The sequence below is a fragment of the Rana temporaria genome, chromosome 1 (genome assembly GCF_905171775.1).
Source record: "Rana temporaria chromosome 1, aRanTem1.1, whole genome shotgun sequence".
Classification (NCBI taxonomy): domain Eukaryota; kingdom Metazoa; phylum Chordata; class Amphibia; order Anura; family Ranidae; genus Rana; species Rana temporaria.
Genome location: NC_053489.1, coordinates 600,291,982 through 600,317,720, shown reverse-complemented (window position 1 = coordinate 600,317,720; position 25,739 = coordinate 600,291,982). Strand labels below are relative to the sequence as shown.

The 25,739-nt window shown below is 43.4% G+C and overlaps 1 protein-coding gene across 1 annotated transcript in view; it reads left to right on the top strand.

Annotated features, from left to right (window-relative positions):
- Positions 1-25,739, top strand: part of TBC1D19 (TBC1 domain family member 19) — a 217,393-nt gene that overhangs the window by 85,495 nt on the left and 106,159 nt on the right. The window contains exons 9-11 of the mRNA XM_040335157.1: positions 369-441; positions 6,624-6,662; positions 16,829-16,941. Of these exons, the coding sequence (XP_040191091.1) occupies positions 369-441; positions 6,624-6,662; positions 16,829-16,941 (225 nt within the window). The remainder of the gene's footprint in view (positions 1-368; positions 442-6,623; positions 6,663-16,828; positions 16,942-25,739) is intronic.

Below are 25,739 nucleotides of genomic sequence, written 5' to 3'. Positions count from 1 at the left end.
CAAAATGGACTAAATTTGGGCAGACAAATTCAGCACTATGGGAATTGTAGTATGCATAGAGCAGAGCATGTGACCAGAAATAATGAATAATTGCACTGCTCACTGTAGCTGTGAGGTGCATGAGTGCAGGATAGGGAGCGTCACAGGACAAAAAAAGCCAGAGAACCATGGTATACTTGATATTTTATTTAAAAAATAATGATTTTAGTGTCGCTTTATATGTGAATGTACAGTGTGTTAAGTGCTGAATAAATTGTCGGCATTATATAAATACCAGGGATAAAAAAAATATTAAACTATTGTGTTAGATGAATTACAAGACTGTATATTTCCCAGGTAAAATGTTATGATTTTTCTTTTACCTCTAGAGAGAATTCTTTGGGGAACTTAATTTAAACACAGGTCAGCTAGGAGTGGATGACTCTTCGCCGGTCCCACCAGGTAGGTCTCTTGCCTCTGATTTTCAATGATAAATCTCTTAAAACTTTTTAAATTGTCACATTTGGTGCCCAGGAATACAGACGCACAGGTCGCAAATTCACAGTCAACCTTTTGCAGAGACTTAGGCTGCTTTCACACTGAGGCGTGCAGCCGCGGTGACGGTATAGCCGCGCTATTTGTAGCGCGGCTATACCGTCGTATTTACCGCGATATTCGGGCGCTAGCGGTGAGGTTTTAACCCCCGCTAGCGGCCGAAGAAGGGTTAATACCGCCAGCGTTGCGGGCGGTATTACCGCGCTTTCCCATTGATTTCAATGGGAAGGCGCGGTATAGGAGCGGTGAACACACCGCTCCTATACCGCGGTAAAGATGCGGCTAGCAGGACTTTTGGTGCGCTCCTGCTAGCGCACCGCTTCAATGTGAAAGCCTTCGGGGTTTCACATTGAACACTACAGGGCATGATTTTTCATGCGGTATAGCAGCGCTATTTTTAGCGCTGTACCGCATGAAAAACGCCCCAGTGTGCAAGGGGCCTTATCTGAATGAGGGGCAGCCTAATGTGTGACTAATTGTGCCACTAATTTACTTGATGGCTCCTAGAATATTATAACATATATGTACCCGCAACACAGGAGTTGTAGCATTGTGTTGTATTTAAAATCAAGCAGCATATCACTTTCATGAGCCATCAGCGGTCCCCATTAATTTCAATAGTAATGCTCCCTTAACCACTTCCATACCAGGCACTTTCCCCCCTTCCTGCCCAGGCCAATTTTCAGCTTTCAGCACTGTCGCTGTTTAAATGACAATTGCGTGGTCATGCTACACTGTACCCAAACCAAAATTTTTATAATTTTGTTCCCTCAAATAGAACTTTTTTTGGTGGTATTTGATCACCTCTGGGGGTTTTATTTTTTGCAAAACAAATAAAAAAAGACTGAAAATGCTGAGATTTCTGTTATAAAATGTAAATAAGTACGCTTTCTACTTCGCTGATGGGCACTGATAAGGTGGCACTGATGGACACTGATGAATGGCACTGATGGGCACTGATATGCATCACTTATAGGCGGCACAGATTGGCACTTATAGGCGGCACAGATGGGCGACACTGATGGGCACTGAAAGGCTACTCTGGGTACTGATAGGTGGCACTGGTGGGCATGGCTGAGCACTGATAGGTGGCACTGATGGGCACTGATGGACACTGATAGATGGCACTGATGGGCATCACTGCTGTGGAGGCACTGACAGGCATTGCTGAATGGCACACATTGGCATCCCTGGTGGCCATGAGTGGCATACCTGGTGGTCATCAGTGGTGGCTAATCCTGGTGGCATCCCTGGTGGTCCTTGATGGGCATCCTCGGGGGGGCTGCGCTGATAATCATTCAGACCCCACTATCAGGAGAGCAGCCGATCAGCTCTTCTCTACTCGCATCTGTCAGACACGAGTGAGGGAAAGCCGATACACAGCTTTTCCTGTTTGCAGCGTGATCAGCTGTGATTGGACACTTTCATGGGCATTCAACAATCATTATTGATTGATTTTTGTAAGTGGGCATTGCCTCCCGTTTTTAGATAAAGTGAAAAATCTTGCAGTCAAGGTGTAAAATGCCACTTCTATATGTTTATGCAACACTGGTTTGTGATGTGATGTCTCTGTCTTCCATTTTTTGGCTGATTATGCTGATCACTACAAGAGTTAAAAATACAGTGGCTTTCTGCAGAACCTTGTGTATTATATAATTGAGTATATATCCATCACAGAACACTTTTTCTCTTAGTTTTGGATGATGTGAGAATGTGTTTTATATAGTGTGTGAGGAAAGGTTGGAATCTTTGTTTGGATGTATTGCAGTACAGGGCTCAATTAAAGAGATTTGTGCCTCACACTCTTTCTTGGTTGACCATGGTTTAACCAGACACGGATATAGGCATAAAAAGCTGACAGACACTTTAGCCTTCCCAAATGTGACCAAAAATAACGTTTTTATCGCTGGTAAAAACATCATCGTTAGTGAGCAGAGCATCAGGAAAATAAAACCGTTTCTTATGCTTACACTTTCTATCCAAAAACTTTTCCCTGGATGTACACTATAAAAACCTGAACTTCAGGAAAACAAAAGTTCAGCCAGCCCATGTATAGCATGTCCTTTCCCCAGCATGCCTCATTTTTTGCTAGTGTCCTATGAGGTTGGATGCCTTTTGTTGAACTCTGCAGAAAAGTCAATTTTTTTTTTCTAGTCTTTCTTGGTTTGTGAAGGTTTTTTTTCCTAAGTCACTGCAGTTAAGGTTCCTTGCTACACTGCTGCTTGAGCTAGTTTCTGTTTAGCAGTTATACAGATGAACATTTTCTCAGCCTAGTTTTGGAGGACATACCCAGACCCCACCATATGTTGGTATAGCCTGTAATGTGACCTGGGACTGGGCTCTACCCTGTGGCATGTCCAGACCTTAATGTACTGCGTTGGTTAGTTGCCAAGCTCTTTCCAGGTCCAGAACTGTGACACAACCCCAGGCTAAAGCATCATTGCTTGCCTCACTGTGTGCACTTCCGGACTTTCAGATTTCTAGCCACTACAGGTTTTACCACAGTAAGGGTTAAGGCTGATGGACTGAGCGCTGATGTCATCTGCTGGGGGAGCACAGGCGTTTTCACTCTTTTCTTGCTATTCCTCCTGGAAGAAGCAACATCTGCTATTGTTCCTGCTCAAGCACCACATGAATCTCCCTGGTTTGTTTTCACTGCCTGCCTACGATAACCTTGTCACCTACGGCTACCTGAAACTCCCATGAGCACCAGCTGCTGGAGTTTTAAATACCTGAGGCCTTACCTCACTTAGGTGCATTAGTGCTGTAGGAATACAATGTCTTTTCTAAGACACACAGAGGACAGTCCCATTGCCATAGGTGACCTCAGCCTATAGTTCTCTAGTGGTTCTGGAGATGTTTACTCTGTATCTCCAGAAGGAACTGGCACCTATAATCTGTAACCTGTGACCCCTAATATGATGGAGTCCTCTTTATCTCTTGAGGCCTCCCCCATGTCCACAGGGACCTCTATGACCATTAAGTACTTCCCAGGTGTTTGTACTCGGCTACAGGTTTATTTTACCTGCAGAGGCTCTAAGTGTTCCCCAGTGGCATTCCCTGCAGAATCTGTCTCTGAAACCCCTGGACCCTTAAATAAAACCAGGACTACGGCTCATTTTACTGTTTTTGAGGCGCTGCAATGGCCTGGTCTCTATGATGGATAGCGTTGATCGTTCTACTCTCGGCCATCTTGCCTTCCCTGGAATCAAGGCATTGACATCTGGCTGTCCCCACCCCAAAGAGAGAGGTTTGTACACCAGGCTGAACCTAATCTCCTGCCTGGCAAACAGAAGTCATTGCTAGAGGGCTTGGTGCCCTCTGGTTTGTCAACAGGCAGAACACGTTGTTTTCATGCCGAATGTGTGCTCCCTGTTGGGGATAGAGTATATCTGGAGGACCTCATTGGACCTAATCATTTTAAGAGGAGTCTTTCTGTTTCTCGAGAGCCCTTCATCGGTGCTATTCTTAGCAGTATAGCTAAATTCCTGTTTCTTGCTCCACAATAATGTATACTTCTCTAGACTAGAGCAGGTCAGGAAATTTTAAGAACCATGGGCCAGATTCACAGCTGAGATACGACGGAGTATCTCAGATACTCCGTCGTATCTCTCAGAGTATCTATGCGACTGATTCATAGAATCAGTTATGCATAGATATCCCTAAGATCCGACAGGTGTAATTGTTTTACACTGTCGGATCTTAGGATGCAGTACCGCGGCCGCTGCTGGGGGGAGTTCGCGTCATAAACCAGCGTCGGGTATGCAAATTAGGAGTTACGGCGATCCACGACGGTTTGCTACGTCACCGCTAGTCTAGTTTCCCATTGCAAAGTTAGTCGTCGTTTTGGGTGCCTTAACTTTACACAGAACACGTATGTGCTGTATAAAGTATGGCTGTCGTTCCCGCGTCGAAATTTAAAAATTCAAGACGTCCGGGAATACGGAAGTACGCTACGCACATCGCTGTTCGAAAAAATGACGTCACTTCGCGCAAAGCACGGCGGGAATTCCGAAACGGAGCATGGGCAGTAGGTTTTCATTGCAAGTGCTCTGTGAATCAGGCACTTGCGATGAAAACTTGCGGCGGTGTAATGTATCTACGATACGTTACGCCGCCGCACTTCTACCTGAATCTGGCCCCATGTTCTGTGATTAAAGTTAGGCAGGACCTGCTTCTGCAGACTTTGTCAGTCCCCACAGACTCCTCCTGATGGATAGTTTTACAGTCTCCTGGTGTTCTCTTGCATCAGTTTAGGTTTGCTGTATGCTTTCCATTACTTTGTAGGGTGCCTCTTCTGCAACCTACCACCTTTTTCAGTCTGGTTGACTTCAGATTTAGTACCCTTGAATCCTCTGCCATTCACAGAGGTGACTTTGCTATGCTCTTGGGATAATACGTGGTGGTGCTTTCTCACATTCTTGAATATCTTGCTTCCAAAATTTAGTTTCCAGGCTAGGCATCTTGATTCCTATTATGGAAACTTCCTTCCCCGAATCGTAAGAATTGAGGGCGTAAGGCCTGGCCCTTCACATGTAGACTGTCTGGTCTACCATTGTGGGTCTGTTTTTGTCCAAGGGAACAACTGAGGAACTCCTGAGGACTTGTCCTAGTGTTTTTTTGTGTTGACCACATCATGTTGTTCTGTGTCTTTTTTTTTTTTTTATCGGGTATTTATGTTGTTCCACCTGCTTTTGGTTTCACAGCCTATTGCTGGTGATGCCTCATACACACAATCGTTTTTCTCAGCAGGAAAAAACAAAGTTTTTCCTGATGGGATTCCTCTCAAGCCTGCCTTGCATACACACGTTTAGGCCAAATACTGCCCGTCCAAAGCGCTATGACATACACCACATACGACTGGACTATAAAGGGGAAGTTCCATTCAAACTGCGCCACCCTTTGGGCTGATTTTGCTGATCCTCGTGTTGGTAAAAGTTTGGTGAGAGACGATTTGCACTTTTCAGTCTTCGTGCTTTTCAGTCTGTTACAGCGCGACGAATGTGCCATCTCCATTCCGAAAACTAGTTTTACCAGAACTTGCGCTCCCGTTTTATACTTGATTCTGAGTATGCACGTTTTTTTCCCCCTCGGGAAAGCATACACACGACCAGTTTTCCCGACGGCATGAAGTTCGCCGGAAATCCCGGCGGAAAAAAACAAGACACGTTCTCTCTTTTTTCCCGCAGTTTTCCTGTCGGGAAAACTGCAATGGAGCATACACACAGCTGGGATTCCCGGTCAAAAGCTCTCATGGCAGTTTTCCTGCTAGGAAAACCAGTCATGTGTACGAGGCAGAGGCATGTGGCTCAGTGTTCCTTGGAATGGAATCAATCCTCTTGGCAGTGATTTCTTATGTCCTGCTCTTGAGCATTAGGTTGATCCTCTGTGGCCTTCTTTTGGTCGTTGGCCGTTTCCCTGTCTTGCAGGGAGATTGTTCACATCTTGCTCAGATTCGGTATTGGTCCTTTAGGTAGTTTTGAATTGCAGACATCTTACAGTTCCATTTTATGGACCTGTTGTGGCTGTTGCACAAGCCGCAGTTGGACTGTTTTTGGATATCATAATGGCTTCTGAATTCAACTGTCCCTCAATGGATAAGAAACAGGAAAATAAAGTATTGAAATCCATTGAGTGGCACAAGTCCCACCCCTTTGTGCTTTTTAGTCTGCTGCTTCTCCTTTCACTGACCACTCACAGACCTGGGCAGGGACAAGACCTGTGAAAGTTATTTAACTGGCAGACAGGACTGTGCTGTGTGTAAGAGCTGTGAAAGTTTTTGAACTGGGTGACTGACTAGAAATAAAAATACTATGACAGATAAAAGATTTATCATACATTTATATTATCTGTATTTAGCTGTTTGTCTGAAGTTCAGTTTTAAAATGTAATTACAAGTTGTGTTTTGTGTTTTGTTAATCCGAAGCTCCTCAGGGCTTTCCAAGAGGATTCTCTTTGTATCAATGTAATCAAAAAAATTCAACCGTAAATTTGGTGACATGTTGGTTTAATTCTTGATTACAGTTGAGTTATACAGAATGTAACGAGAGACCCAAATGTAATTACATTTTTATTGCTTTCATTTTAAGAGTTGTTTGAAAATGAACACTTCCGCATTGGAAAGAAAAGTAAGTAATATTCATTGCTTTGTCCTTTGTCTTGTAGAATTGTCTCCTGGGTATTTTGCTACATTTATTTGCAAAGTTTTATATATAAACTGCTGCTTATAATATCTGTAATAAGAAATCAACAAATGAAATGAAAGAAATAAAGCACACTACTGACAATTGAAGGATCAGCAGAGAGCCATCAAATGATGTTCTCTTTTGGAGTTCATGCATATGTCCTGGGGTGAAGCTTCATTTATTTTGCTGTCTGCAAAGTTTTCAGTTAATCTTTTTTTTTTTTTTTTTTTTTTTTTTTTCCACCTCAGCTTTTTCCAAATCTAGAGACCGGCTCATGGTTTGATGCGTCTTACGTCTCATTTTGTGGTTTGCATCATGAGTGGTATATTTACTGTGCACCTTATGTTTTTTTTTTTTTTTTTTAAATATAGGCCAACACTATAATAATAGCGGGAATGGGTCATTACAATAGCTTGGCATTGTGGCCCTATATTATTTAACGCCCCCCCCCCCCCCCTCTTGGCTCCCAGGAATCTCCAAACTTTTCCTTCGCAAACTAAAACAATCTTTAGCGTTCATTGATCATGAATAGTATGTGACTCGCTCTAGGGAGCGACCCTAGCCTGGGAGGTGTTATAATTTCCATGTTGCCGGCCCATGGCTTGTTAGTAGCATACCCTAACTCTTTCTGCATAACTCCATGTTTTTTTATACTCCCTCCATTTTTCCCATTTTTCCCTATGTCCGCCACTCGTCTCTAGGTGACTATCTTTTAACTCTTCCAGCCTGTACGTTTCCTCCACTTCATCTATCCAGTTCCAAACATGTGGACTTTCCGTCTCCTGCCACTTTTTGGGTATAAGTTTCTTAGCGGCGTTTAGAAGATGAGGAATTAAAGACTGCTTATATTTTTTTTTCCCCTCTTGGCTACAATGAAAGAGCACGACCCAGGGGTCTTTCTTTAAATCTTTACCCGTAATAACTTTAATTTGACTCAAAATTATGTCCCAGTAAGTTTGTATTTTTGGGCATAACCACCAAAGATGGGCCATCGTGCCTCTTTCAGAGCAGCCCCGCCAACACTCTGCGGTCTGATCTGCTTTATATTTATTTGCTTTGTCTGGTGTAATATACCACCCTGAGATACACTTATAATTAGTTTCGGCGGTTCGTATGTCAATTGCGGATGAATGGGTAAGATGCATAATCCTCTTATAACTGTTTGTCCCTCTTGTGATTCCTAACTCCCTTTCCCATTTGCCTATAAAGGGTGCTTCGCTCCGTGAACCTATCTTTACCAATAATCCATATAATTTAGTGATAGTGCCCTTAGTATTCTTAGATTTACAAATCTTCTCGAGTGGAGTAAGTTCCGCCTCCGTCCGTAATGGACGGGGGAGGTGCCTCACAAAGTGATACAACTGGGAGTAATGCCACCTATCCAAGTTCCAAAAATCCGTTTTGGATCTCAGATCTTCATAGGTCATTATCTCTCCCTCTTTAATAATATCCCCTAAATATACCGTGTCAACCTTAATCCAATTCCCTCCAATTTTATTTTCCCCTGGTGCGAAGTAAGGATTTTCTTTAAGGTTCATTAATGGGGAATTAAATTTACCCTCTATTTGTGTCAGGGTCTTGTCCCACATTCTTAAAGTGTCCCGTGTTAAATCATGTGTTTTGTGGTCTAGTGCTCTGTGTTGTGCAGGGATCCAAATAATATTATTCAAATATTTACTAGTTAGTGCTTTCTCAATTTGCACCCACCTTTTATCCTTCCTATCCCGTGCCCATTCTACCGCACGTGCTAAAACCGCCGCCTTATAGTAACTTTTAATATCCGGAACTGCCAGACCGCCGAGTGGCTTACCCTGTTTTAGGATAGAGAGGGATATTCTATGCTTCTTATTTTTCCAGACATAGTTTAGTAACCAGGAATTAAGAATTCTCAAAAATTGCTGAGGGAGTGTTATGGGGAGTAATAAAAATTTATAAAGAATTTTTGGGACTACAACCATCTTCAGCATATTAATGCGTCCGATCCACGAAATGGGTTTATTAACCGTTCTTTTTAATTCGCTCTTGATCTCATTTAGTAAGGGAATATAATTTATTTTGTACATCTTCTGGGTTGTATTGGCCAGTTTGACTCCTAGATACTTTAATTCTTTGGTCCAGGGGAACACACAGATCTCCTTGACCCGACTCACCTCCTTTTTGTTTAAATTAATATTCAGAATTTCAGATTTAGTTTCGTTAATTTTAAAATTAGAAATGGCACCATATTGTTGCAACACTTTGGAAAGCTTTGGGATAGATTTGGCCGGATTGGTTAGATAAAACAAAATATCGTCGGCAAAAGCCGATAATTTATGTTCCTCCCCTTCTACTCTGACTCCATTAATGTCAGGGTCGTTACGAATAGTAGACAACAGAGGCTCTAAAGAAAGAATAAAAAGGAGGGGGGACAGGGGGCATCCCTGCCTTGTCCCATTTTTCATCTCGAAGGGGTCCGATAGTGTCCCATTAATTTTTTTTTTTGCTGAAGGGTGATGGTAAAGTGTCTTAATCCAGCGGGACATCCTTTTTCCTATTCCCATTGCATTGAGAGTCTCCATCATGAGCCCCCAGTCTACCCTGTCAAAAGCTTTTTCAGCATCAACTGACAGGAATAGACCTGGGGGCCCATTCTGCCTTATGGTCTGAAGCAGGAGGATAGCCCTGAGACTATTATCTTTGCCCTCTCTGTTGGGCACAAATCCTACCTGGTCGGGGTGAATCAAAACGTGCATGGCCCCTTTTAATCGCCCCGCCAGAATCTTGGCAAAGAGCTTAATGTCTGAATTTAACAAAGAGATAGGTCTGTACGCCGAACAGAGAGAGCTATCTTTCCCTTCCTTTAAAATTATTGCGACCATAGCTGCAGTAGCATCCCTGCTGATTTCAAATTCAGATCCTAGCCCGTTGAAGTATTTGCACATCTTTGGGATCAAGATATTGCTAAATCTCTTATAATACTGGGGGGAAAACCCATCCGGCCCCGGGCTTTTACCCCCCGTGGTGGAATTTAGAGCTTCTTTTATTTCTTCTTCAGTTATGGGGCGGTCCATATTTAAACTTTCCATCTCCTCTAAACTAGGAAGTCCTGCCCTGTCTAGAAATTCTCGGATCTTCCCCTCCCTTTCCCCTGCCTGCCACCCTGGATTTTTTAGTGTATAAAGTTCCTCATAATAATTTTTAAAAGTATCCGCTATTTCTCTATTTGCGTGCACCATGTTCCCGTCTTTCCTTTTTATTTTTTCGATATAGTTTCTAGCTTTCTTTTTTTGAGCCATTTTAGCTAGTTGCTTGCTTGGTTTGTTACCCCATACGTATCTCTCTTTAGAGATACAGTTAAGTTTATTTCTCGCTTCCTGTTCCATGGTCTCCTTGAGGGCGTCCCTCTTTATTGTTAAGTTGAGGTATGTTTCTTTTAATCCCTGTGCTTTATGTTCGCGTTCTAATGTCTCTATCTCTTTAGTCAGGGTGTTTGCTTTACTTTTCAGCTCTTTTTTTTTTTTAATGCCCTCCGCAATTAGAATTCCTCTAATGTAGGCTTTGTGTGTCTCCCACAGGGTTGCGCTGGTTATCCCTTCTGTATCGTTAATGAGGAAGAATTGTTTTAATTCCTCCTCCACCCTGCTTGCCCCTCCTTCATCGCGAATCAGGCTATCATCCAGGCGCCACACCGGCCTCTGTCTCTTTTGTGTGGACAATTTAATTTTCATAGAGATTGGCGCGTGATCTGACACCGTCATAATTCCTATGTCCGTTTCCGTTATAGAGTCCAGAAGCCTGTGATCCGCCAAGATGTAGTCGATTCTGGAATACGTTCCGTGGGGGGGGGAGTAAAACGTGTAGTCATGTTCTTTAGGATGAAGAATCCGCCAGGCATCGACTAATTGGTGGTCATGAATCTTTTGTTTAATTCTTTGTAGAGGCCCATTTTTTGTCTCCCTCCCACGGAACGTACTATCCTCTTTCGGATCCAGGACGAAATTTAAGTCCCCCATCAGGATCGTGTAACCCTCGGCGAAGTCTTTTAACTTTCCCAGAATTTTCCCTAAGTATTGGGTTTGATGAACATTTGGGGCGTAGATGTTTGCTAAGGTATAGACAATGTTGTCAATCCTTACCCTAAGGAATATAAATCTCCCTTCTGGGTCTGTCTTCCTTGCCTCTAGGGTAAATCCAAACCCCCTTGAGAACCCAATTGCCACGCCCCTAGCGCGTTTCGAGATAGAATCACCATAAAACCAAGTGGGATATGCGGATGAAAAAAGCTTAATATTCGCCTCTATGGTTAAATGGGATTCCTGAATAAACACGACATCCGCTTTAAGTTGTTCAATCTCTGCGAGGACCTTGAGTCTTTTAACTGCTGAGTTCAAACCCTTAACATTGTAGGATAGAAATTTTACTTCAGTCATTATTCTATGCCTTGATCATTTCTTGATGATCTGTCCGTGAGATTCCTTGGGAGCCAAGTTCCCTTTTCCCTTCCCCATCCCCCACCCTCCTCTCTCCCTTTCCCTCCCCCCCTACTCAGGCCAATACCTCGCCTCTGAACCGAAGGGATCCTTGGTACCCCCTACCCATCGGCTTCTATGGCTGAGGTGGAGCTCCTCTACGCCCCTCCCACCCTCTTTTCTCCCGAAATTCCGGGGACTTGATCTTTAGTGGGTGGGGTAACGGATCTGCCCTCCCCCCTCCTCCCTCCACTCATCCCCCCCCTACCCCACCCCCTCCCCCCAATACCGGATAGTATCCCCAAGGACCCATCCCCCAGGACCACCCTGGGGGTCAAGCGTCTTTCTACTAGCTATTCCTCCCATCCGGGCAAGTCCACCACAGGCATATCGAATTTACGGCAAAATCCCGCCAGGTCCTCTGGAAATATTAATTTAGCTGACACCCCTTCCTTATGGCCTATCAAGCAGGCCGGGAATCCCCACTGGTAATTAATATTACGTGCACGCATCTGTTCCAATAAGGGTTTTTGGTGTCTTCTCCTGGCCAGGGTTTCCCATGCCAGGTCCGAGAAGATCTGAATCTCAGTCCCAGCATATGATATCGGCGGTTTTTTTCTCAGTTTTCGCCAAATCTCCTCTTTATGTTCAAAATGTCTGAACCTAGCAATAATATCCCTATGCCAATTTCCTCCTCCCTCTCTGATCTTTCCCACCCTATGGACCCGTTCTAGTTTGAGGGGACCCTCCGAGGCTTTTTCGAGGAGGGGGAGGAGCAGGTCATCGAGAATTTTTCTCAGGTCTTCGCCCTTCTCCTCCTTAATAGAACGTATTCTTAAGTTCTGCCTTCTGTTACGGTTCTCTTGGTCTTCTATTCGATATTGCAACCACCTCTGGTTATGTTTCAACGACAGATGTTGGTTTTTTATTTCAATAAGGTCAAGGTCCTGCTTTTCAATCTTTTTCTCGGCTTCCTCTATTCGTTCTAACACGTGATGTAAATCCGTTCTTAATGTGCCGATTTCCTCTCTTATTACATTCTCCAACCTCCTTAACATGGCCTCCATTTCTCCCATAGTGGGAACGTGAGACTCCCGGCTGATGTCATGCATTTGACTGGTTGCTTGTTCTGATTCAATTGAAATGTCAGCAATTGGGGTGGCCACCTCCCCCGCTCCCTTTTTCATTGTCCCTGATTTTTCCATCTTTTTTAACTGACCTGGGCTCTTGGTACTCCCGTCCGGAGTCATGTAATGTCTGATCGTACTTGTGGAGGAGGTCTCTTTAGGGATTTTCGGGGCCGCCCCCCTAGTTGACCTGTTCATATTATATTTTTTTGTCTGTCTGATGCGTTTCCCCAGTTTGAGAAGAAAAAAAAAAAAAAAGAAGCAAAGGAAAGATGTTTTGACCCAGCAATTCCGGACGACCTTAAAAGTTGAGTATTTCTTTAATTTCCCACATACATTAGGGTAAACTCATAAGGGAGGGGTTGCGTACGTTTTACAACAAAGGTAATACTACCCCCGTTTGAACCAGCCTTCTTTAGGGATCGTCTTCAATAGGGATCCAGCAATCTTTCCGCAACGGCGCAACAACAGGCCGAGTAGGGGGGCTATATCTCCTTCTCCCCCTTATATGCCACTTATTTCCTTCTTTTTCTTATCTCTTCTCTCCTCTCTTATAGGACCCCTCCTTTCTCCTTCTGTAATAACCCGAAACCACAAAATCAATTGGGCTGTTACGCCCTGTGCCCTGTTGTTTACCTCTGCTCTTAGGTTACTAAATGTCCCTCGGGCTTTCCAGCGCGTCAGTCCAACATTCCGGGCCTGGCCCGATGGGGGGGGTAAAAAAAAAAATATAAAAAAAAAAAAAAAAAAAAAATATATATATTTCTCTGATTTTGTCTCTTGTATGCCGATCAAGTCCCCCAGTAATTTCGTAGAGGTCTGCGGAGGTAAGTGGGGTATCTCCTGGGTGACTAGGACTTGCCAGCTAACACCTAAGTGGCGGTTCCTATAGGTGCGTGTGGTATGCAAACCTATAGGGCATAGATTCTTATGCTCCTCTAGTATAGGAAATTTTTCTTTTCCTTAATCATATTCTTTTGTTTTTGGTAGACAGCCAAGCTTAATCAGAGCATTATGCATATTTAGTGAGATTAATGTAAGCCTCTGATGTTTGTCTACTATATCTAGTGCCAAGCTCCCAACCCTGGGTGCCCTACATGTTTTTTTTTTTTTTAAATATATATAGTTTTTAGCAGAGGTAGGTACGGTGACACCAGGGTGTCTGATATTTAACCGCTAAGTAACCACATTGAAGTCCACGTCTAACAGGGCTATATATATTTTTTAACAGAGGTAGATACAGTGACACCAGGGTGTCTAGTATTTAACCACTATGTGACCGCGTTAAATTCCACGTCAAACAGGGCTGAAATTTTTTTTAAACCATCAGCGTTTAAACTCTTGGGGAATATATTGAGAAAAGGTATATATAAGAAAAAAAGGAAAAACCAAGTTTGCAAGTCACTTTTATGTCGTTTGAAGTGTAACACATAGGGTAAATAGCTAAGTTCAACTTTCTCACCCTGTCTCCGCTGCTTGGGCTAGGTCCAGATCCACATGCTGCCTTCACAGGGTCATATACCAAAGACAAAAGGGTTAATATTACCTTATTCGCTGGTCTTCTTTGCAAAGGAAACTTTTGTTTTTACCCTTTCCTTTGTTCCTCCTGGAGCCTGGGTTTCCAGGGATCTAATCCGAGCAGGAGGGGGGGGGGCGGGCAGCCAACCAACGTCCCCCAGCTTGAAGCTGGAAGCCTCTCAGCTGTTCCCTCCTGGTGAGCTTCCCCTGCTGCCGGGGGGGGGACGGTGGGGGGGGCGGAGGACGAGAGAAGATTTCCGGAGAGCGGAGGAGGTCAGCGTGGGCTGCTGGGTGAACGGACTACCCGCTCGATGATCCCCTTCCCTGCGAGGCATCCGCCGTCGCTGGAACACCGCCGGGTCCCTCCATCCCTCGCAGCCTCGAGGGTCAGACCCGTGGCGCTTGCAGCTCCTCCCTCCGGCGTGCGTGCGTCACGTGCACCACGCCATCCCGGAGTCTCTCAGTTAATCTTTTAATTGCTGTTCTTATTGCAAGTCATATTATGTATTCATGGAATATTGTCACATCTAAGGCCCCGTACACACCATAGAATCCATCCGCAGATAAATCCCAGCAAATGGGTTTCAGCGGATAGATCCTATGGTGTGTACACGCCAGCGGATCTGTTTCCGCGGATATATCTCCCCTGGGATGGATTCCAGCAGATCGAATATTCGCTGACATGCAGAACATATCCATCTGCTGGAGTCCATCCCAACGGATGGATCCGCTGGTCTGTATAGACTCACCGGATCCATCCGTCCGAAGGGATCCCCCGCATGCATCGCAATGATTAGACGCATGCGTGGAATTCCTTATATGACAGCGTCGCGCACGTCGCCGCGTCATAATCGCGGCGACGGCGCGACGCGTCATCGCCAGAGGATTTCGGTGCGGATTTCAATGCGATGGTGTGTACACTCCATCACATGAAAATCCGCCGAAATCCTCGAGAGGCTTTATCCGCGGAAACGGTCCGCTGGACCGTATTCGCGGATAAATTCTATCGTGTGTATGGGGCCTTAGACAGTTTGACCTTTTTTAACACAGCATGTCATCTGTAGTGACATCTCCTTTATGACAGCTGTTGGTGGGGAGGGAGACTGTACAATTGTTACATAGTTAGTCAGGTTGAAAAAAGATACAAGTCCATCCAGTTCAACCACAAAAAATAAAAACGTAGTACAATCCCATACACCCAACTCCATACCCACAGTTGATCCAGAGGAAGAAAAAAAAAACCCCAGCAGAGCATGATCCAATTTGCTACAGCAGGGGAAAAAATTCCTTCCTGATCCCCCGAGAGGCAATCGGATTTACCCTGGATCAACTTTACCTACAAATCTTAGTACTCAGTTATATTATGTACATTTAGGAAAGTATGTTTAATTTTATGTTTATTATTTATAATTTTTTTCATTATGATTCTCATTAATAAAGCACAATTAAAGCCTATAATTTTAGAAAGTCAATTGACTGACCAAATGTATCAACCTATATGATCTAGTTTGTCAAGGGCAAATACTGAGCCACTTTACAGGACAAGTTTGCAGAGCTGTCTTTTCTGATCTGCAGACTGGTTAATGGTTAGTGACTTGGAAGGTATTAAGACTGTATTCTTCTTGCTCCAGAGAAACTAAATTGTACAATGATGATCTTTAATAAACTTCTTTTAAAATGAAAAAAAAAAAAAGACTGGTTAATCGGCACAATAGTCATTCAATTAGCATTTTCAGGAGAATGTAAGCATTGGCAGCACCCATTTCTAAAGTCATAATGGGTTCCCTTTTAAATGACAGTACCTGATTCTACCTTGCTTTCAAGATCTTTCTGTACTCATCTACACATTAGCATCCAGACGAGGAGAGAAAGCTAGTCAGGCTTTTTATGCTTTGCACAGGGCCTTGAATCTAATGCCGCGTACACACGATAATTTTTCGGGTTATAAAAAACGACGTTTTTCAGGCTCTTGAAAATTTTTCAACTTCATCATTAAAACGTCCTTGCCTACACACGATCGTTAAAAAAAAAAATGCTCTAGCAACAACACGTACGACGGCACTATAAAGGGGAAGTTCTATTTGGATGACGCCACCCTTTGGGCTGCTTTAGATGATTTTGTGTTAGTAAAAGACGATTCACGCTTTTTTGTCTGTTACAGCGTGATGAATGTGCTTACCCCATTACGAACGGTAGTTACCAGAACAAGCAGAACGAGCGCTCCCATCTCCTAACTTGCTTCTGAGCAGGCGCAGGTTTTTCACGTCGTTAAAGCCCATACACAATAATTTTTTACAACCCGAAAAACGACATTGGACGAGAAGGCCTGGCTCACAGTCTGCGCTCTAATTCATCCCAAAGGTGTTCTATCGGGTACAGGTCAGGACTCTGTGCAGGCCAGTCAAGTTCCTCCACCCCAAACTCATTCATCCATGTCTTTATGGACCTTGCTTTGTGCACTGGTCCAAATCATTTGGTGGAGGTGGATTATGGTGTGGAGTTATTTTTCAGGGGTTGGGCTTGGCCAAGGGAACTCTTAAGGAGTCAGCATACCAGACATTTTGGACAATTTCATGCACCTTTGTGGGAACAGTTTGGGGATGGCCCCTTTCTGTTCCAACATGACTGTGCACCAGTGCCAAATGGACAAATATTGCCATAGAAACACTCCTAAAGCTTGTGGGCAGCCTTCCCAGAAGAGTTGAAGCTGAGTTGATAGCTGCAAAAGGTTGGCCAACTCAATGTTGAACCCTATGGTCTAAGACTGGGATGCCAGTAAAGTTCATGTGCGTGTAAAGACGTGTAAAATATAGTGTATATGCATTTCCAATGTGTGTTAAGCTTATACTTTATTTACAAATGTATTATGAGAATTTAGGAAAGCAGTGTGTATTTATTGCACATTACACATGGGACCGATATTGGATATGTTATCCTAAAACCTATAATCCAGGCTATTAACAAGGAAAAAGGGTTGCAATACACAATTACTTTGTTTTGTTTCTCTCAATTCTAGTCCTAGAAGAAAATGACAGTGCTGCAGCTCAGCAGTATGTGCGCCAAGGATGCCCAACAGCCCACCGTGGTGAATTATGGGCACTCATCCTCAATGTCTCAGACCAAACAGAGGTAAGACAGAAAGCATCCAGTCTGTCACAGGCATGAATGAAATTGAAAGGGGCTTCATCTGCAAAGATTGATTTTGGGGCTGATTTATAACAAAGAGCTATCTGTTTCCAGTTATTCTCTGCAAAGTCCACACCACGGCCCATTCATAAATGCAGCAGAAAAAACTTTGACACATTGCGTGACTAGGCTCTCCCCCCTACTTTCTTTTTTCCATAAGCTGTTTATTGTAGTCCCTTCACAAGTAATGGATTATAGAAGAACGTATACAGGATATATGTACGAATGGTAAACTATAGCAGAAAGGGAAGCATGTCCTGTACAAAGCTGTGAAGTCATTTAACACATGAAAATAGAAAATCAAACTACAAAAGAACTAGGTTTCAGACAGGATTATACTGCCTTCCAAAAGGTTCCCCAAACCGGTAAAAAAACGGCTCCCCTTATTCTCCCCCTCATCAAACTGGATGTTGTTCTAAAGACCCTTTACGCCCGCATTGGGGCCTCGGCTATCACCTCAAGGCTATAATACCCAGCTGCCTAAGGTATAGTGATAATTATAAGGGAGGAAAAGGGGACCATAGAACACACCTGTCACCACCAGAGGAATGGGCCCTCCAAAGGGGGTATTAAGGCAATATAAGAAGAAACCCACCTAAACAAAACACAATGTTTTGCAGTAGGGGTGTCCAACCTTTTGACCTTCCTGGGCCACATTGAAAGAAGAGGAATTGTCGTGGGCCAAATATAAAATACACTAACAATGAGGATAGCTAATGAGCAGAAAAAGGTTCACGTTTTTTCACCTTCATGCATTCTATGCATGAAGGTGAAAAAACATCCGCCGGCCCCCCGTTTTACTTACCTGAGCCCTGGAAAGTCCTGCGTTGCCAACGTGCTCTTCCTTTGCTCGCCCTCGGCTCTTCATTGGATAGATTGATAGCAGCGCAGCCATTTGCTTGCGCTGCTGTCAATCAAATCCAATGATGCGGGGGGTGGGGCCGAGTCCTGCAATTGGCAGCTATGGATGCTGAATGCAGGACTCGGGAGCGCGCCCACAAGGTAACCCCCTTGAGACAGCGCTTCCCAGAGGGGGTTATCTGAGGCGGGAGGAGTCGAGACAGCCGCAGAGGGACCCCAGAACAGCAGAATCGAGGCAACACTGTGCAAAACGAACTGCACAGTGAAGTGTTTGATATGTTTGTTATTTGAAAAAAGGAACCTATACAACCACTTTAAGGATCACTGATATAGATAATATAAAAACTTAATTTTTTTTGTTGTAATTTTTTTTAACTATAAAAGTAAAAGACGGCAACATAAAACTAGTGTGATCTTTGACACTGTTTTTGATCAACTAACTATCTGTTTCGATGGATGTAGTAGCAATTCTCAATGAATTTTCAATGACAGATATTTTGGTTCTAATTTTGCCCTTTGTGTGCTTCATCATTAATAAATATTTGCTCGCGAAAGTAGGTGCTGTGGAAAACTGATGACACGAATAAGGCGTGATTGTGAAAAGTGTCAGATTTTGCTATGGGAAGATAAAACTTATAAAAGTTCAGTAAGGAGACACTGCCGCATGTGTTCAATAAGTGTAAATGCAGTTTTACAACAAAAAATTGGACATCTCTGTTTTACAGGAACAGAAAAGGAAGGGAACAAAGATGGGGGGGGGGGGTTAAGCAAAAAAAATGATAGGGGGGGGAAAAAAACAAGCAGGTGGGGCAGAGGGAGAGAGAGGAGGAGGCTCATGGGGAAAGGGGATAAAGGGGGTCAGGTAGAAGAAGGGCGAAGGAAGGAGAAATGGGATCAAGGGTGAAGTGGGGGATAGAGGGAGAAAAGACCCATCAGGTGAGCAAGAACCTTAATACACTAAAAGCCACTTGAAGTGTAAATGTATCTTTACACAAAACAAATTATATAAAAAAAAAAAAAAAATACTTTCATTATATATATATATATATATTATATATATATATATATATATATATATATATATATATATATATATATATATATATATATATATATATATATATATATATATATATATATATATATATATATATATATATATATAATGAAAGTATATTTTATTTTTATTTTTTTTATATAATTTTTTTTGTGTGTGCAAGAGATTATCGGAAATTAATGTAAAGCAGATTTAGGCTAATTATGAGATTGGCATAGAAAACAGGAGTTGTTGAAAAAAAATGTTGTTTCTTTTTCTTGATTGTAATATATCAGGCTATTCTTTTGAATTAAACCAAACATATATTGTTCTAGTGCAATACTAAGCAAGCGGTTCCTACTTTTTTAAGATAATGTATTTATACACATTAAATAGAGTAGACTGATTTAAACTGTTTTATCATTTTGGGTAATATTGTGTTAACATTGTTTCCATGTATGGAAATATTCTGTATGTGTACAAAGAGGACTCATATTTCATCTTTACATGAAAAAGTTCTGCTTCTAGCCTTAGCACTGGTAATACAAAATGGTTGTGCTTTATTGCTTCCTATGAGGTAATTTACTAATACCGAAGAGTGCAAAATCTGGTGCAGCTCTGCATATAAACATTTTTTTTGTCCAATATTTCCTTAAAGTATATATGTAAGCCTTAAAAAAAAATGTTTTATTTGCTCCCTATTGGTCCGCTAAATTTACCATTATGACATATCTGTGCATAAAATGCATGTTGACCTTTACAGAAAGACAGTGCTGTCCTATGCAATCTGTAGTGTTATCTCAAGCGTTGTTTTCCCTGCTTAGTTCTCTCTGTGGACTAGAGAGCACTATCCTCATGCTATGAGGTTGAGGAAAGTGGTAGTGGCTCTGTAGTCCAAACACACTTCCTCTCAAAGGGAGACAACATTACACTGATATAGCTACAGTGCAGTGAGCAAGCATTGTCACCTTAGGACAGAAATTTCATTTCTAGTAGGATCACCAGATAAAAATAAATAAAAAAATAAACTGAAAAAGCATGGAAAATGTATTGTAATGCAGCCACCACATATAATGACTAATAAGCTGCTATATTTATGTTTTTGTCTTTGATTTACATATACTTTTAAGTACCAGAATTTGACCTGGTATCAAACCTTTGTAATCACATATTGGGTAACTAAGAGGCTGGCAATGTTTCTGCAGGTAATCACACTGACAGGTGGAGAGAGAAAAGTGATGAATATATCAGTCTCCTACTGTACCTTCACTGTCTAATCACTCTCTTTTATCAGGTAGTTGACCAGGCTGTATTTCTATTAAAGACGGGTACACCAATCTGTCAATACTATCTCTGATGGACCCTCTTAGTGCACTTTCTCCCCCCACCACTGCACCAGCCAAACCGACAGGCACATAGCAGAGGAATTTTAAATTGGAGGTGGGCAGAGCCTGATGGGGAACTGAGAGACTTTATTTTTTATTGAGAGCAGATGACATTGGGAGGATCTATAATTTTGGAATACACCCACTGTGGTGCACTGTCAATCACAGACAAGGCAAACCTGTTGGGGAACTAGTCTCAGAGTTCCCCATCAGGCTCTTCCCACCCATCAGGTGCATTATCTGTGAATTTGAGTTGAGTTTGGTCAGAACCCAGTGGGAAACTCTGAGAGTTGCTCCCAATCAGGTCTGCTTTGCCTGTAATTGACAGCAGATGGCAGTGGGCAGATTCCAAAGCCATAAAACTCATAATTATAATATAATAATACTCGCTATATTCTCTTTAAATGTAGATATTTGGAGATTATGCCCAGGAGGTTGCCACTTTTGCTGGTGGAACAGCTCCTGGAAAAAGGCAGACGGATTGGCATGAACAGGTTTCTGTGTGTTGTATCAAATTGATGTCCCATGGCTTCTTCCAAAGATGGGAAAGTGGCTAAACTGTTTGAGAGATTTCACTAAATATTTCACTTTACATATTATTATGATTGTTATTATTATTAAGACCAGTGTGAGGAATGCAAGGGCACATAACAATTTTTTTTAGTTCATCCCATACTTTGGGAACACGTCTGCCTGCACTGGAGGTCCATAGCAGGACATCACTGACTCATTAAATACTTCACTAGCAGACTACTACAAAATGTCCAGTAGCTTGTTCTGCCAATATGTTATCTTTAGAATGTCTCTCAGGGCTAATTTAATAATCGGCTGGAACCATTGCTTAGCTCCGGCAACTTTTATTGTCATGCTGTTCCAGCATTAATTGATTCTCAAAAGGATAACGAGTGGTAATGCAGAGGAAAGAATGATTATACCACAGTTATTAATCTTTGGCTGTCTCATCACTCACAACCTTGTAAAATGCCTGTCCCAATTCCCACTGTAGGCCGGGACTTGTGTTGTCTGTGATCAGCAGTATGTTTCTTTAAAAACCGGGTTAAAAAAGAACTTATAGTGATTTTAAAGTGTGTACACAGATTAAGTTATTGTACGGTTTACCTGAACTTTTCTTTGTGAATTTTACGTGTTCGTTTTACAAGTGTTTGGATTATCCCTCTACTGACTCTCTGTATGCCAGTGCAGTCAGCAACTTTGCTGAACATATGCAATAAGGCTTCATTCACATGGGCGCACACAGCGTACATCCGTGCGAAGGACCACATTTGCCTGCATGGGATGCATAGGTGTCTTATGCATCTTTCTGTAGGCAGTTCCATTCATGTCTACTAGGACCCGGTATGTGCACTAACACAGCTGCTGCTCCCAATTTGACATTGGTGTGGGTAAGTGTCAGGAACACGCATGTGCATCCACACGGATGCCAAATTGGCAGCAGAGGCTGTGTCCCAATAGACATGGATAGGATTGTTTGCACAAGAATTCATGGAACCCCTGTGCATCTGTTTGCGGGCAAACTAGGCCAATCGTATGAATGTACATTTAAGTTCGCCCATGTAAAAGAGGCCTAAAAGTCAGTTTAAAGCCGTAAGAAGAGTGAATTGTTCAGTCATGCTGAACAGACCGTAGATTACTGGGAACTAATACAAGCAACTGATGCTCTCTATTTTGAGTATTATGTATGATAATTGAGTTGTTTCTATATCCTGGATAGGTTAGGAGCCCCTCGATCAATTGAGGGGACTTTCTTCTCACAGGGTGCTTTTTTTAGTTGAAAAATGTCTCTGAAAGTGAGCCCATTCCTCTCCTCTGTTAAGGAAAGGACAACATTCCACTCGAGGATGAGCAGATACAACTATCTGTGAGTTATAACCTAATGGTGGCCATAATTGGTTGGATAAATGATCAATTATTTTATGATCGATCCCTCCCAATACCAACAATCGATCTTTAGTTGACAGCCAATATGATCAATATGCCACACACACGAGAAAGTGAATGTCAGGTCACCTGTGGCCAGGTGACAAGTGCACCCCGTTGGAGTCAGGGGTGCACCACAAGCTAGTGAACCCTATAGCAGACTGCTGCGGATGGACCACAGAGTGGATATGGAGGTGAGGTTCACTGGGGCACAAACGGGGACCCTACAGGAAGCTTGAGCCCAAGATTCCCCAGGGCGTGAAATCTAAGATCCAGTTGGTATTCACCAGAGCCTCTAGTGGTGAGGATGGCCTTCGCTGCAACTGGATCCAGGTCGCGGCCCCCGGAGTCCCCTAGGTCATGCTCCGTAGGGAGAGAGGGGAAGCAGCCACTCAGGACACAAGGGTTAGTGAAGGGTAAGCCGAGGTCGGGGGAACAAACAGACGAGAATAACCAAGGGACAGGGTCACAGCCAAACAGGAGTAGTCGGAGACAAGCCAAAGTCGGTACACAGCGATAACGTAGCACACGGCAAGCAGGAACACAATACTAACAAACAACGTTGATCAGCAAAGCAGACCAGCAGTGCAGTGGTTAATATAGAGTTCCTGGGATGGCCTGGTGGAGCCATACAGGGAGGAGAGATGATAAAGGCAGCCAGATAAGATAGTCTGGCCTCTAATGAACACATGGAGAGACAGGTAAGCTGCCAGACATTATTGCATATCCATGACACTGAATTTCTATTAAGCTACGATCATAACTTGGTCATTGTTTGCAGATTCAATCATTTTGATTGAATCACACATTGTTCAGGTAAAAAATAAATAAAAATGCAGCGTATATAGCCACTATTAGGCCTCATGTACACTGCTGCTGGTAAACGGATGTTTAGGATCAGTTAGGCATTTTTTTCAACTGCTCCTGAACTCTCCTCTGTTATCTTATCTGTACATGTACACAGGGGCCCAGATTCACAAAAGAGATATAGTATCCTTTACGACTGATTCATATAATCAGTTACGCATAGATATTCAGTAGATCCGACAGGCGTAAGGCCCCATACACACGGGAGGATTTATCCGCGGATACGGTCCAGCGGACCGTTTCCACGGATAAATCCTCTCGAGGATTTCCGCGGATTTCTATGCGATGGAGTGTACTCACCATCGCATTGAAACCCGCGCCGAAATCCTCTGGCGATGACGTGTCGCGCCGTCGCCGCGATTATGACACGGCGACGTGCGCGACGCTGTCATATAAGGAATTCCACGCATGCGTCGAATCATTACGACGCATGCGGGGGATCCCTTCGGACGGATGGATCGATCCGGTGAGTCTATACAGACCAGCGGATCCATCCGTTGGGATGGATTCCAGCAGATAGATTTGTTTGGCATGTCAGCAAATGTTCGATCTGCTGGAATCCTTTCCAGGGGAGAAATATCCGCGGAAACAGATCCGCTGGAGTGTACACACCATAGGATCTATCCGCTGAAACCCATTTGCTGGGATTTTTCAGCGGATGGATTCTATCGTGTGTATGGGGCCTTAGTCTCTTACGCCATCGGATCTTAACTGCAATTTTTGCCCGCTAGGTGGCGCTTCCGTCGTTTTCCCCGTCGAGTATGCAAATTAGCTAGATACGTGAATTCCCGAACGTACGCACGGCCGACGCAGTAAAGTTACGACGTTTACGTTAGGCTTTTCCCGGCGTAAAGTTGCCCCTGGGTCTATGAGGCACAGTCAATGTTAAGTATGGCCGTCGTTCCTGCGTCGAAAATGAAAAAAATTACGCTGTTTGCGCAAGTCGTCCGTGAATGGTGCTGGACGTAATTTACGTCCACGTCAAAACCAATGACGTCCTTGCGACGTCATTTAGAGCAATGCACGCTGGGATATTTTAGGGACGGCGCATGCGCCGTTCGTTCGGCGCGGGGACGCGCATCATTTAAATGATACACGCCCCCTACCCGCCAAATTTGAATTCCGCCGGGTGATTTACGTTACGCCGCCACAACTTTACACGCAAGTGCTTTTTTCTAAAAACGCTTCTAAACGCTGCATGTAAACATGACAAAACGGACGTTTTAAACGTGGGTTACTATCTTTCAAGTTAAATTGTTCAGGAGAGGTTGTAAAAACGTCCCGTGTACATTAAGCTTTAGGGTTTGATAAGAGTAGACAGAGGTACAAAGGACTGTATGGAAAATTGGAGTCATTACTTATCCAGGTCATTTTTGATGAACTGGCCCTCTAAGGCCTTGTACTCACGGCAGGACATGTCCGATGAAAACGGTCTGCAGACCGTTTCCATCGGACATGTCTGGCCGGGGACTGCCCGGGGACTTCTGTTCGATGGCTATACACACCATCGAACAGAAGTCCGCGCGTAAACAATACGCGGGGCGTGTCCGCGGTGTCGCCGCGTCGATGACGCGGTGTCGCCGCGACAATGACGCAGCGACGTGGGCGGCCCGCCTTTAAAATGCTTCCACGCATGCGTCGAAGTCATTCGACGCATGCGAGGGATGGCGGGCGGCAGGACATGTACGGTAGGTCTGTACAGACGACCGTACATGTCCGGGCGGACAGGTTTCCAGCGGACTGTTTTAAAGCAAGTCCAGGAAACGGTTGTCCGCTGGAAACCTGTCCGATCGGCCCGAAAATGGTCCGCTCGGGCCAACACACGGCCAAACATGTCTGCTGAAACTGGTCTGCGGACCAGTTTCAGCAGACATGTTTGGTCGTGAGTACGGGGCCTTATTCCTAAAATTGTGACATGCCTCCAACCTATTACAGAGAATTGACATAGGTGTGTGTGGGGGATCAGGGGTTTGGTGTGCAACTGGTATATGATTATATTTTATTCTTTATTAAATCATTGGCTTGTTTTAGAGAAGCTCATTTATTGCAAATAATTTGAAATAATTTGTTGTGGATGCTTCCAGGAGTTGCTGGAACTTGCCTTTTGAAAACATTTTTTTTAATAAGATATTCTAATGGATTTCAGGTCCCAAGTGTCACCTTAGCATATCTAATTTCCATTTTGACATAGTCTTGTGGTACAGTTAATAAATATAGTCAAACATAGACAAAGTAATCAGTTTGCTTAGGTGAAATAAAATACCTTTTTTGCCTGTTTGTCATATGTAACTGATCTACGGGAGAAAGTGATTTTCTATTACATTATCCCTAGCACTAATACATTTGTGTATATGAAGGAAAATAAATTAAACAAGTGCTTGTACTGAGATCTGCTGCATTTGGTAAAGTGTATTAGCACTGATAACACACACATAGTCTGGGGAATTCATAAAGGGTGTCATAGATGCTATTTAGCATTTGGTTGGAGTGCAGCACTAAAAATGGCGGTGCTTGCGCCTGATTTATGTACCTGTAAAGGACAGGTACACAGATCTGGCAATGCCATCTCTGATGGACCCTCTTTCCTTAGTGCACTTACTCCCCCCCGCCATTGCACCAGTCAAACTGACAGGCACATAGCCGAGGAATTTTAA